This window comes from Jaculus jaculus, chromosome 1 (assembly GCF_020740685.1).
Source record: "Jaculus jaculus isolate mJacJac1 chromosome 1, mJacJac1.mat.Y.cur, whole genome shotgun sequence".
Classification (NCBI taxonomy): Eukaryota; Metazoa; Chordata; class Mammalia; order Rodentia; family Dipodidae; genus Jaculus; species Jaculus jaculus.
Window position 1 is genome coordinate 194612664 of NC_059102.1, and position 13198 is coordinate 194625861.

General features: G+C 36.5%; 1 protein-coding gene across 5 annotated transcripts in view; it reads left to right on the forward strand.

Annotated features, from left to right (window-relative positions):
• Positions 1–13198, forward strand: part of Wdr17 (WD repeat domain 17) — a 139142-nt gene that overhangs the window by 83022 nt on the left and 42922 nt on the right. For all 5 annotated transcript variants that reach the window (XM_045155904.1, XM_045155912.1, XM_045155927.1 and 2 more), the window contains 3 exons: positions 6152–6336; positions 10591–10759; positions 11688–11779. In XM_045155904.1, the coding sequence (XP_045011839.1) occupies positions 6152–6336; positions 10591–10759; positions 11688–11779 (446 nt within the window). The remainder of the gene's footprint in view (positions 1–6151; positions 6337–10590; positions 10760–11687; positions 11780–13198) is intronic.

Genomic DNA, 13198 nt, shown 5'->3' on the forward strand with positions numbered 1-13198 from the left:
AAGGCCTTTTGAAATAACTTTTTAAGAGAGCAGATCAGATTTGACTTACGCTATTTCCCCAGAATAAATAGATTTTATCATTTATTGATTTTGGAACTTTGTTTCTTACAACTTTCCTGAAACACATTTTTTTAAAAATATATGAAAGCAGATTCAAATATTACCAAAAAATTTAGATTTTCTAAAAAAAAAAAAAAAAACTGTATTCGGTACTTAGATTTTGACACTGTTGTTTGTTAGTGGTTTTATAGAAGCATAGAAAGATAAAGTAAATGTAAAATAGTTACAAATTTCTTATAAGAAGTCCTCATCTGTGTGCAGAAACTTGGCATTCATTCATCATCATGCTGGGGCCAGGATCTTGAGTTTCCCTGTGCTTGCAGCCCCCTGGCTCTTCAAGGCAGGGTAAATTCCAGGAAGAGTTTTGTGCTTCTCTCGGGGCTATAAGGTAGCTTTCTGATTCTGCCACTTTACAACTCTTTAAGGGTAGGAGAATCTTGCTTTGTTTTGGTTTTTTGTTTTGTTTTGTTTTGTTTTTGGCTTTTGATCTTAATTACTTTTAGTGTTCCTTCTGGGGACACTCAATAGTAAAAATTGGCTATGTCATCTAGTACAGTGGGCTTAGTGGAGAACATCCCCCACAGTGAAATAGCACTGCTCAGAAAAGAAATCCTTCTGTAGCCTTAGGGCTGTGAGCAACATACTCGTACACACACACATTCATTTCAAGGGCACTTTTCATATAGACTCTAGACAACCATTTTCCTTCAGACATTCATTCATTTATTCAGAAGTTATGCATTCCCATTTAAATTTTTTATTCTATTTACAACTCCAGAGACTAAAATCAAAGCTTGTTAGCAGGCAGGCTGAGGTAGCTGGAGAAGCCAGAGGAGTTGTTCGGGCAAGGTGGTTGGAAGAACCTGGTGAGAAGAGCAGGTAGAGCAGAGAGAAGGCCATGCACACAGTGAAAATATGGTGATTCAGACCATTTGTCTGTACATTGGCAGAAGATTTTTTAAATCAGAGAGAACTTGGAAATCAAAAATACCGTGTTTAGGCCATTTGGATCCATTGTCCAGCTTATATTCTGGCCAGGCAGAGTTGCAGAAAAAGGTAAGATGTCGTCCAAGAGTCATAGAGGCTTTAAATTCTTAAGGAGATAGGGAAAGAGCAAAACAAGGGTGATAGAAAGAAACCCGGGTTTAAGCTGGGTTTACAAGAACACCAATATGAACCCCTGGCCCATCAGGATTTACAGGGCCTGCACCTCCCATGTGGGCAACTGTTGACTTTTTAGCCTGTTAATGGGCAAAACAGGTGACTGTGCTTCTGATGGTAAAAGCAGCTGGCAGTGAAAGATGTGACCTCAGGAGGGAGAGAGAGGAGAAGAGTGTCCTGAGATGGTGCAACTGAACCACAGTCACCCGTTAGGGGACGGTAAACCAGAGAGCAAGAGACCCAACGTGTCAAGAATATGTCTTTCTTGATACTTGGGGTTGGGGTCCAAAAGCAGCCTAGGGTATAGCCTGGCATGCCAGCACAGCTTCCACGAGGAGGGATTAAACCTGAGATCAGGCCAACCCAAGAGGGACACTTACAAAGAAGAGGAAAAAGCAGAGAAGAAGAACAAGGCCAAATTGTGGTAGGTGTGTAAGTTGGTACCAGGCAGTGATTGTCCAAAGCCTTCAGAGGGTCAAATGGCTGCTCAGTGGTCTGATCAGGAGAAAGGAGGTCTGGTCACCCAAGAGGACAACCAAAAGCATTCTCCGAGTCATGAGCATCAGATGTTAGGTTCAGAAGTGACCAAGACCACACAAAGCACTCTGAAGTAAATTTGAAAGCTTTTATTTGGGAAAAGTACAAGCTGCCAGGACTGACTCTTTACAGCAGAGCACAGCCAACCTGAGATTCCAGATAGTGGGTTTTATAGAGCTCTTCAGTTGGGGGCTAGTTAGGAAGGGAAAAGAACTCCTTTGTTCTTTATGTTAGCCATTTCAAAAAGCTAGGTGTGAGACCAGAACAGTGAGCAGGTGACTTAGGAGATAAAGGGGTGGGGGAGAGGAGTATTGTTATGCAATGGAGGGATAATTGCTGGGTGGTTTCTTGAGGAATGTGGGTAACCTATTTCCTTATGTCTCTTTTGCCCTTCTGTTGTCCTTGGTAACTCCATTTTGAGAGCCTGTCTGACCTAATACTTGTAAATGAAAGTCTCTGGAACACTGTAGGGTGTTTAGAATTAGAATAAAAAAAAAAAAATGACTCTCATGTTCTGTCTCCCATGATTACTCTGTATTGTTAGTACTGTGCACATTTTGTGTGGGTCATAAAATACATAAAGTAAAAAACAATGATTGAAAAATCCAGACTAATAAATACCTTTTTACTCAAGCCAATTTATTGTTGTAACATCATAAATAACAATAGCTCTTCAAAGTAATTCTACTTTGCTATATAATTTAAGGGGAATTGGGAAACTACTGCATTTGAACCTCCAGTTTCCATAAATTTAAACTTGGCAAAATTGCAACATTTAAAGACTATGAACTTGAGGCTTTAAAAATGTCTTGACTATGACTAGAATGTTGGAGGCTTGACATTATTTATGCACGCATTTTTTTTTTCCTGTCAGTGTTACTTTGTTTAGTGTCTATAAGCCTTTGTATCTTGGGATGACTTACATATCCCAGATCCTTTTCTATCATATTTTTCTTACTTACTATAAATGTAACCAATATCTATTAGAAAAAAATTAAAATAAACATGTATGAATATTTTCATTTTTGAGTACTGTCTTCAGATGACCTATTGTTAGACTTCTAGGTTTGTTCCTCTAGCATTTCAATATATGAAGGTGGACTAAGAATTATTAGGAATATGAAACAAATTAAAATACAGATATGCTTAATTCTTTTTCCTATAGTTTGCATGTTGTAGTGTGTGGTGTGTTTGTATGTGTGTGCGTGCATGTGTACATTTGTAGGTATGTTTGTGGAAGCCAGGTGACATCCTTAGGTATTATTCTTCAGGTATACTCCACCTGTCTCTGAGACAGGGTCTCTCATTGGCCTGGAACTTACAAATTTGGCTAGAATGGCTGTCCAATGAACTACAGTGATCCCTCTGTCTTCCAGAGGTTTTATTACAAGTATGCAGCACTATTCCCAGCAGATGTATATACTTGAGATCAAACTCAGATCCTCTTGCTTGTGAAGCAGGCATTTTAACTAAGCTGTCTCCTGCCATGGACTGACTCTCGGGGAGATCAGGACCGAGGGAGAACAAGGGCGAAGGCTCAAGGAGAACTCAGGATTCGGCGAGGAAATGACAGACAGACACACTCTAAGTTGAATATGTTGCTGCAATTTACTGAAGGTTTTATGAAGGTTTTATACAGATTGAACAAGGAAATTTAGCAAGCCAACAAGTGATCTCAGAAATCATTAATCTAAACAATCTTAAGTATTGTTCTATTCTAAGCACCCATGTAATATTTATCAGGCAGGAAATGTACCCATTTTTTTTTTTTAAGGAGGATGTCTCACATCACTGACCACAGCTTTACATGAATAGAAGCTTGGGGCAAGAGGTATAAGATGAACAATAGGTTATTTATTTCTTATAAACCGAGCAGAGAGCCATCTCTTTCCACTTATTAGATTATTTATATAATCCTCATATTTATTATAAAAGTGTTTGTATCCAAAAGACCACCAATATTTTAAGGCTGGTTTAATGCTTTCCAGGAATTCTTTTCTTTCTTATCTAGAGTATAAGCACCAAGGCTTATGTGTCCTTGCTAAGCGTTCCATAAATGGAAGAGAATGCCATAGCCTCCTTTTCCCTTCATAACTTACCCCTCTGTCACCGAATTCATCATATCCTCCCTCATAAGGGAGTGGATCTAGGTATTTTCCAGCTCTGGGAGTCCACCTTGGTGGAGTCCACCATCTGCCTTTGATCAAGTACTGAACATACCCCCCAGGAAGCGTTCTGGTGGGAATGCCCAACTTTTGTAACTTCTTTTTTGCAGAATCATCATGCTTCTTATGAACATTACCAATTAACATTTCTACTTTCACTTTCTCAGGATCCGTATTGTCTTCAGTCATCATAAGCTGTTTCTACTCTACACCATCTAAAATTGTCCTAGAGTTAACTTTTTATTCCTAGTAGAGTTATACATTTTCTCCATTGTCCTAATCATAGGAGGGGCACATTCAATACTCAAATTGTTCCTTGTACTTTGATTGTGTGCATGATTACCAGTAAGCATAGCGTAGAACTAGCTGTTCTTTGACAAACAACCAGAAGAAAGCAGAAAAGAAATAAAGCACAGAAAATAGCCCACTGGCGCCAGCAATTAGGTCGTCGTGACTTCTTATAGGCAGCAGGAACCATGGCAGTAGCTGACTGCCAAGGGGTCACCGGGGGCATCCCTCCGAGGAGTGCTGGCCCTCTGTCCTCAGCTCTCTACCAGTGTAGAGGCATCTTTGCTACACAGGCTAGAGAGGCATCTTTGCTACACAGGCGAGGTCGCCGTGGACGTAGCAGTCTCCCAAGCCAGCATTCTAAACACAAATAGATCAATGTATAAAGCTTGTAAAGACCACCATAAGTAAATTTACTAAGATATTACAAAAACAAGTGATGTATGATGAAAGTTTTAACTAATCTGGCAGCAGTATTTTAAAGAATCAAATTGACTAACAAATAGTTCTTTTATTATCAGTTGTTTATTCTAGCTTGGACTTCTTGACAAACTCAGATTCTGAAAAATAGAATAAAATATTCATTATGAATGCAATAAGAAAGACTTTATTATATTTTAATATGATACTTATAAATATTTATGTATTTTACTCGTTAATTGTTGGTCTAATAATTTATAGTCATGTCAAGTCTGAAAATAATTGTCCTCATTGACTTGGAAATTAGTGACATAATGATAATTGCTTAGAGAGAAAAAAAACGCACATATGGATGTAGAAGGGGAGAAGCTATTATGGCAGTATTTTGAAGAAGGATTATGTTAAAAAATAATTATATCATATTATAATTTATGGTGAGATAAACAGCCAAGTTTTCACATAATCTTGTTTCTTCCTAATTTTCAGCCATCTGTAACTTTGTATATCACTTCAAATCAAAGTCACATTTATACTTGTATTGTACTTTCACATTTTGGGGTAATGCTGCATTAGTTTTCCTATGATAGAAATTGTGATCTCTGAACTGGGACAATTGCTCATTCATTAAAGGGATTGCCAAGTAAACATGAGAACCAGAATTCAGATCCCAAACAACTATCCAACTAAAAATGGGGAGTGGTGGTACATGCCTATAATTCCAGCACTAGGGATACAGAGGTATTAGAATCTCCCCAGAACTTGTTGGCTAGTTAGTTGGGCTGAATCACTGAGTGCTAGGTTCAATGTGTGACTGAGAAAAAGAAAATAAGGTGGAGAGCAATTGAGTAAGACAATGGATGCAGTAACTGGCCTCCACACTTATATACACACACCTCACATACACATGCATACATGCACATGCATACACACATGCAATGCAGACCTCATACATATACATACACACAAAATTAAGTAGAGAACATCTGAGAAAGATACTGTCAACCTGTGGCCTTCACATGTATGCACACACATTACATAAGCACCTGCATATACACATGTGATCACACACAAAGACATGCTAACATGTATAAACACCACAAAGACATATACACACCAAAAAAGAAATAAATGCAAAAATACAAGACATTGCAATCACTAATACATTATGGTATTTTTGTTAAATATTTTTTGTTCATTTTTTTTTATTTATTTGAGAGTGACAGAGAGAAAGACAGATAGAGGGAGAGAGAGAGAATGGGCGCGCCAGGGCTTCCAGCCACTGCAAACGAACTCCAGACACGTGCGCCCCCTTGTGCATCTGGCTAACGTGGGACCTGGAGAACCGAGCCTCGAACCGGGGTCCTTAGGCTTCACAGGCAAGCACTTAACCGCTAAGCCATCTCTCCAGCCCCATTATGGTATTTTTTTTAAACAGCATCTTTATAAACTAAGCCCTGTGGTTTCATCCCAGTGGGAAACTATTGACTTAAGTGTTTACTTTATTTTCCCTTCTTTTTTAGTTTCAGTCCAGATTCCAACCAAACATCTATATACTTCCTCCACAAGTGAAGCAGTTCCACCCCCAAGTTTGACACAGAATCAAGCATTTTCTCTTCCTCCTGGTCATGTTGTTTGCTGTTTCCTGGATGGTGGAGTTGGGCTTTATGATATGGGAGCCAAAAAGTGGGATTTTCTCATGGACTTGGTATGTCCTATAGTCATTCCTTCTGTAGTGCATAATTCCTATGTTTTGTATAAACTTTAAGTGTACTCATATCTGTGTACAATATTGTTAAAATTATTTCTGATGTATTAATATATTGACTTTCCAAAGTTGGTTGATAAATTTTATAAAAATACATAAAATCATGAAGAACTCATTAAAAGTTTCAAAAGTCAAAAGTTAAATTTTTAGATATTAATTAAAGCATACTTAGCTTATGTTTTATTTAACAGAAAACTACACCACAGGGGCTGGGTATGTTACTTAGTTGCACATTACTGCCAGGCATTTGTAAGACCCTACATTTAATCCTTAGAAAATTAGAAAAAGAAAAGAAAAGGTACATAGATGTAGACTTTTTGGATGAAAAAGGAGTACAATAGTTTTTTGGCTTTTTTGAGGTAGGGTTTCGCTGTAGCCCAGGCTGAAATGAAATTCACTATGTAGTCTCAGGGTGGCCTCGAACTCACAGCAATACTCCTACCTCTGCCTTCCGAGTGCTGGGATTAGATTAAAGGCATGCGCCACCACACTGGTTTAAAATAGCTTTTAAGATGATAAGACAGGGGCTTTAGAAATGGTCAAGTGATTACAAGTACTTGCTTGCAAAGTTTGCTGGCTTGGGTTCAATTCTGTAGCCTTCATATAAAGACAGACAAAATGTGGCACATGCTTCGGTTGCACACACACACACACACACACACACACACACACACACATATACACACTCACACAAATTAAAAAGAAAATAAGGCAACACAATACAATTTCTTCAAGTCATCCCATGCCTTGTTCTCATCTCAGTGGTAAAATGAGACCAGTTAGATTAGATATGTTCTAAGATTTATTTCTATTGACTCAGTGCAATAATCTAATAATTTTATTCTGGTAATTGTTAAGCCTCTATATTAGTAAAGTACAACCAACTCAGTTGTAGCTCACGTTTTTCTCTCATTATTTTGTGTCTTATATGTAGAATCTATATTGCTACATTATACCTAGCAAAACTTCAGTACTTTATTGATAAAGGAAAGTGTGCAATAATGAATATTGTGTTTACTATTACTATTATTTTATTGAAAAATATTACTGTTTTTAAAGAGTAGTCCTCTTTGTTCTTCCTAGGTCAGAGTTTATGTGTTTGTTTGTTTTTTTCCAACCTTTAAATTTGATGATGTTAGATAGGTAACAAATTTAAGAGTTGTTTTCCTATTATTTTCCCCTAGAAAAAGAAATGGTTTGTTTTCTCTTTCTGTAATGAAATACTTGACAGACATCAACTTAAAAGAGAAGGGTTTATTTGGACTAATAGTTTCAAGTGTATCACTTCATTATCACCTGGGTACCTGGCTTCTGGCTGTGGTGAGGTAGTATGTCATCACAGGAACATGTGGTGGCTCAAAAGCATATGGCAGCTGAAAGTAGATAAATAGAACAAAATGGAAAGAATTGCAGTGTAGAGACAAAATATAGCCCTAAAGAGCACTCCCCCCAAGTTCCCCCTGCCTCAAACTGGCTCTTTCCTCCTGTAGTTTCCTTCCTGCGTTAGTAACCCCTTCTCTTGTGTACCTATTAGTCCATTTCCAGGAGTCTCCAGCATCTCAAAGGTACCAGGAAATTTTATATACATATATATATATATATCTCCAATAGCTCTGAGACTCAAAGCTTTTAGTTCCTGTAAAAATCAAAATCAAATAAGTTGCATACTGCCAATGTACAATGGTGAGATAGTCACAGGGGAAACAATTCCACTACAAAAGAAGGGTATGCAGGCATAGAAAATCACAAGGCCAAAGCCCAAAGGGAAAAACATTAAATCCTGCAGCTTCACAGCAGACACCTGGGGCATCTGGTATGATAATACAGGCCCCAAAGGTATCTCCATATACATTGCTTTGCTGACTACTGCCCACATGACCACTCTTTTGGGCTGGCTCTTTTCCTGGATGAAACTTACTCTAGTGACATTTCATGTTCCTTACATCTCATCCTTCTTGGGATCTCTGTTGCACTTGAGGCATCACTCTCCTAGGTTCATTTGTCACCCTCTCATGGGTGGCCTGTGTGACTTCAAACAAGTGACACTTGTCTAATATCTCTGGCCTTCCTCTGAAAGCTGATGGAAGCCCTGACCCTATTTCTGGTACCAATTTTCCATGTTAATAAGCTTTTCATTGGTTTAGTCAAATAGCTAAGCTAAACAAATTCAAAGATTTCCTTTTGATTATAGTTTGAGATAATTCAGTTCATAGTTAGCTGGTACCATGAGGAAGGGTACCTATGGGCTGAGGCCTAACATGATGCTTGTAGGGGTATGTGGCAGAAGATGTTGCTTTGCTCCTGGCAGCCAAGAAAAAGAGAGAGAAAACAAGTGGGGAGGGGGCAAAACATTCTCTTAAGACATGGCCTCAGTGGACTATATTCTCCAATAAGGTTCTGTGTTCTAAGGTTTCTACCACATCCCAATAATACTAACAAATTCATCTACTGATGAGGTCACACACTTCATGATTCAATTGCCCTCTGAAATCCTTCCCTCTGAATAACACTGCATTGGGGATCAAGTGTTTGACACATGAGTCTGTTTAAAGTTAAGAGAAAAAAAGCTATATTTTCTTCATATCTTCTTTGTTCTTGGCAGATGAAACAAAGGAGAAATATTTGAATTTTTACTATATGATTTTCAGATTTTCCAAAAATATTATTTTAAGGTATAACAGTAGAATATCATTTAGAAGTAGAAAAAAACTAGTGCCTTAATTGTGCTCTTACCATTGGCCATGACCCACCTAAAATAACTCTTGCCAGATGAACCAGTAGCTATAACTATTTTCTTTCCCACTTGCTAACTCTTGAAGTTTTTCTTTCCTGTATCGTTACCTAACAGAAAGGTTTATGTTCTCAGTGGGGTATAATTCATGGTGTTAATGAAATTCCATAGACTCTGAAGGACTTTCTTCTCTACCATTACACATTAGATGATTACTAAAAAGCTCTATCCTTGCATTTTTAACTCCCCTATATCCCAACACGTTACTGTTTTGGCTGCTTAGAGTAAAAGTTCAAATTTCCATTTCCCAATATTGGAATATTGGTTAGCTAAATCAGACTTTATATTAGACTTTAGCAGATGTTCACATAGATATATGATTAAGTGACATATTAAAGATATATATTATATATCATTAATGTACACTCAGGAATGAAATACAAATATACCTCATGTTACAAAGAATAGACTCGCTAAGAAAGAACTAATTAAATTTAGGGCTCATATCTCCCTCCCCCAACTTCAGGATCCTATCAGCTTGCTGGCCTAGTCCAATCAGTGAGATTCAGGTCAATGAGAGACCCTTGTCTCAGAAAATAAAGGTGAAACTTAAATACCTGACATTGACCTCTGGCCTCCCTATGCACGTACATATATGTACCTATACACATAGGAGTATGCACTCCATGCACACCACACATACATTTACACATTCCTCTCTTCCCAAACAAGTCTATGGTTGAGCAAAAGCCACATCTTTAAAACATACTTGGTAGAACATTCCTAATTTTTAAAAATTTTATTTATTTATTTATTTTTGGTTTTTCGAGGTAGGGTCTCACTCTAGCTCAGGCTGACCTGGAATTCACTAGGTATTATCAGGGTGGCCTCAAACTCACAGTGATCCTCAAGTGCTGGGATTAAAGGTGTGTGCCACCATGCCCGGCTATGAACATCCCTAATTCTAAAATCTGAAGTTTGTTCCAAAACTAAAACTTGTTGAAGGATGAAATATTGCCACAAGTGGGAAATTCCACAGCTCAAATTATATAATGGATTGCTATAAAAAGACAGGCACACCAAAAATATTATATAAACTTATTTTCAGAATACATGCACACACACACACGTATATATATGGTGTTATGAAATATAAATGTATTTTTTGTTCAGACTTGGATCATGTCTCTTATAAGTATGGAAATATTCTAAAATCTAAAAGAAATCTGTCAACCAGAATACTGCTAGTTCCAAACATTTTGGATAGACTATCCAAAAAATAGCAATGCAAAGAACATTAAAACATAGCAAATATTCCAGTTTTATGTATTTCCTTGTCTGTATATTTTTGAAATAATATTTGGAAAGCTAGTGCATGTATAAATTTAATTATGTATTATGATTTGCTTACTAATAATGCTGGTTTACCTCCAGAATGTGACATTGTTATAATGTATTCCTAGGGACACATGGAAACTATATTTGACTGTAAATTCAAGCCTGATGATCCAAATCTTTTAGCAACAGCTTCCTTTGATGGCACTATAAAGGTCTGGGATATAAACACATTAACAGCAGTACATACTTCCCCTGGTAATGAAGGGGTTATTTTTTCCCTTTCATGGGCTCCAGGTAAGAAATGTAATAAATCAAAACTGAAATTAAGTGAATTTCCTTACTTACACTTGAATTATTTCTTCCTTTGTATTTCATCTTGTTCCATGTGATTATAGAGGCAGATTAGTAACAGGATTTGGTTGCCTCCGCTTTTGTGAGCATCTCTGTAAGAGTTACTTTGATTCCTGGGCCCTTTGCTATGACACAGTCATGTAGAAAAGCTATGGTAAATATAGATGGTCTTGAATTTTATCTAACTTTGTATTGCTATGTTTTAAAAGGTATAATATTTCTCATGATAAAATTTTTCATGCAAGTTAGATTTGTGAAAACAAAAATTTATTTTCTACACATTATTAGAGATTACTTTCCCTGCTACATGTTTTATATGTATGAATAATTATATATCAAGTGACAATTTATTTGTACCAGTTCAATTTTATATAATTTTACATGTCAAATTGCATAGGTCTTAAGCCACAGTACTTTTTTTCTTTAATCCTAGAAATATGTTCTCTCATGCCTTCTTATTCAAAAAGAAGTAATGATCCATAAAATCTTTGAAACTTTCTGCTAAGACATTGCTTTTTCTATAACAAATATTTTTTTTTACTTATCACACAATGAATAATCTTTATTTATTTGTTCTAGTAGTAATATGTTCATTTAATCAATAAAACATTTCAGTATATATGTTGGCAAAAGATTTGATTCAAAGGGAACCTAAAGTAAGGTTCACCACATAAGTGTGGAACCTACATAGTAAACACATTCATTGCATTCTACTATTTGGTGTTATGATACATTTATACAATATATATTTGATAGTTTCATTACAAAAAGTTAAAGAATTATATTGCATATCTGGAAATTTGCCTGTTTTACAAATTATATTTGGGGCAAACAATTAATATATAATTTCCCCCAAAAAATGTTTCCAAAGGTGGTTTAAATTGTATCGCTGGTGCAACTTCTCGAAATGGTGCTTTTATTTGGGATATTCAAAAGAGCAAAATGGTACAGAGATTTAATGAGGTAAGACCAATTTACTACTATTTAGTTATATTATGTCTTATAGTGCTTGGTATGTTGTAAATTCTTTATCTCTTAACAGGTGAAAACACAATGATAAATATATTCTGTCAATTAGAAGAAAATCCAAGAATATATTTTCATACTAAATGAATTCTGGGAATTTTTGGTATACTTAGGAAAAAATCATTGAAATTGCATTAAAGATTCAAAAGAATTTTGACTTATCCTTTTCATAAAATCCAAGCAAATACTAAAAAATAAAAAGAAGACTAAATTCAAAGTTCCAAAGTATAGTTTTGGTGTTGCATGAATTAAAGAGATGTTTACTCATACTCAAGGGAGCCAGGGAAGAATTCTATACAAATAGGCTTTGTAAAACAATGAGTTTATTGGGGTTACTTAAAACACAGGACTGATTCAAAATACAGATGTTCGAGTGGCAAGTTTCCCCCCTTAGCATGATGGTTCATCTTGCAGCCGTCCCACAGTAATGCCTGGTCCTGTTAGCAATATCTCTTGAAATAAAGAAAACACTGTGTATTGTCTTGAACTTATTTCTTCATCTGTAAAATGATGAAATTAGATTTTTTAATTATTTTTTTTTAGTTATCAAATTCTCCCTTTGTTTTGCATGTGTTTGAATGTGTGGTATTTGTGCATGTGTGTATGTATGTTTGTGTATGTGTGAGTTTATGTGTGCATGTATATGTACATTTGAGTTCATGTGTGTAGAGACCAGAAGACAACTTTGTCTATTGTTTCTCAGGCATGCAGTTCACTTCTCTTTGAGATAGGGCCTCTCATTGGACTGAAGCTCACTGATTAAGCTAATGGGCTGGCCAGCAAGCTTCTGCAATCTGCCTACTTCTGCTTCCCTGGCACTGGGATTACAAAAGTATGCCCCTACTGGCATTTTTACATGAATTCTGGGGGGTTGAATTCAGATCATCATGCTTGCAAGACAAGCACTCAACCAACTAAGCTATCTACATAGCTCAGAGTCTGTTAATTTATCATCAGACTGAAAGCTGTCCTGTCAGCTGCAGCAGGAGTGAGAGAGACACACACAGAGCACCACACTAAGGTCTTTTCTGAGAATTCTGTTTCCTAACTTTGCTGCAGAAAGGAATTTTAGTCCAAGTCTATATGAAGGAAGCTAGTTTTTTTTTTTTTTTAAGAAAAAAATAAAGACTTTAACAAAGATTTTTAAATATGAGCATTAAGAGGGAGAAGAAAGAGGGAGTCACAAAGAGAGACAGAAAGGGACACACGGATGAATTGATGACTGATTTAAGAAAAGGACCATATATACTAAAAACAAGGGTAAAATACAAACATGCTTAAGTGTTTCTTTTTTTTCATTAAATTACATTTATTTAGGGAAATACAAAACCAAGAAAAGATACCCAAGATGTGGCC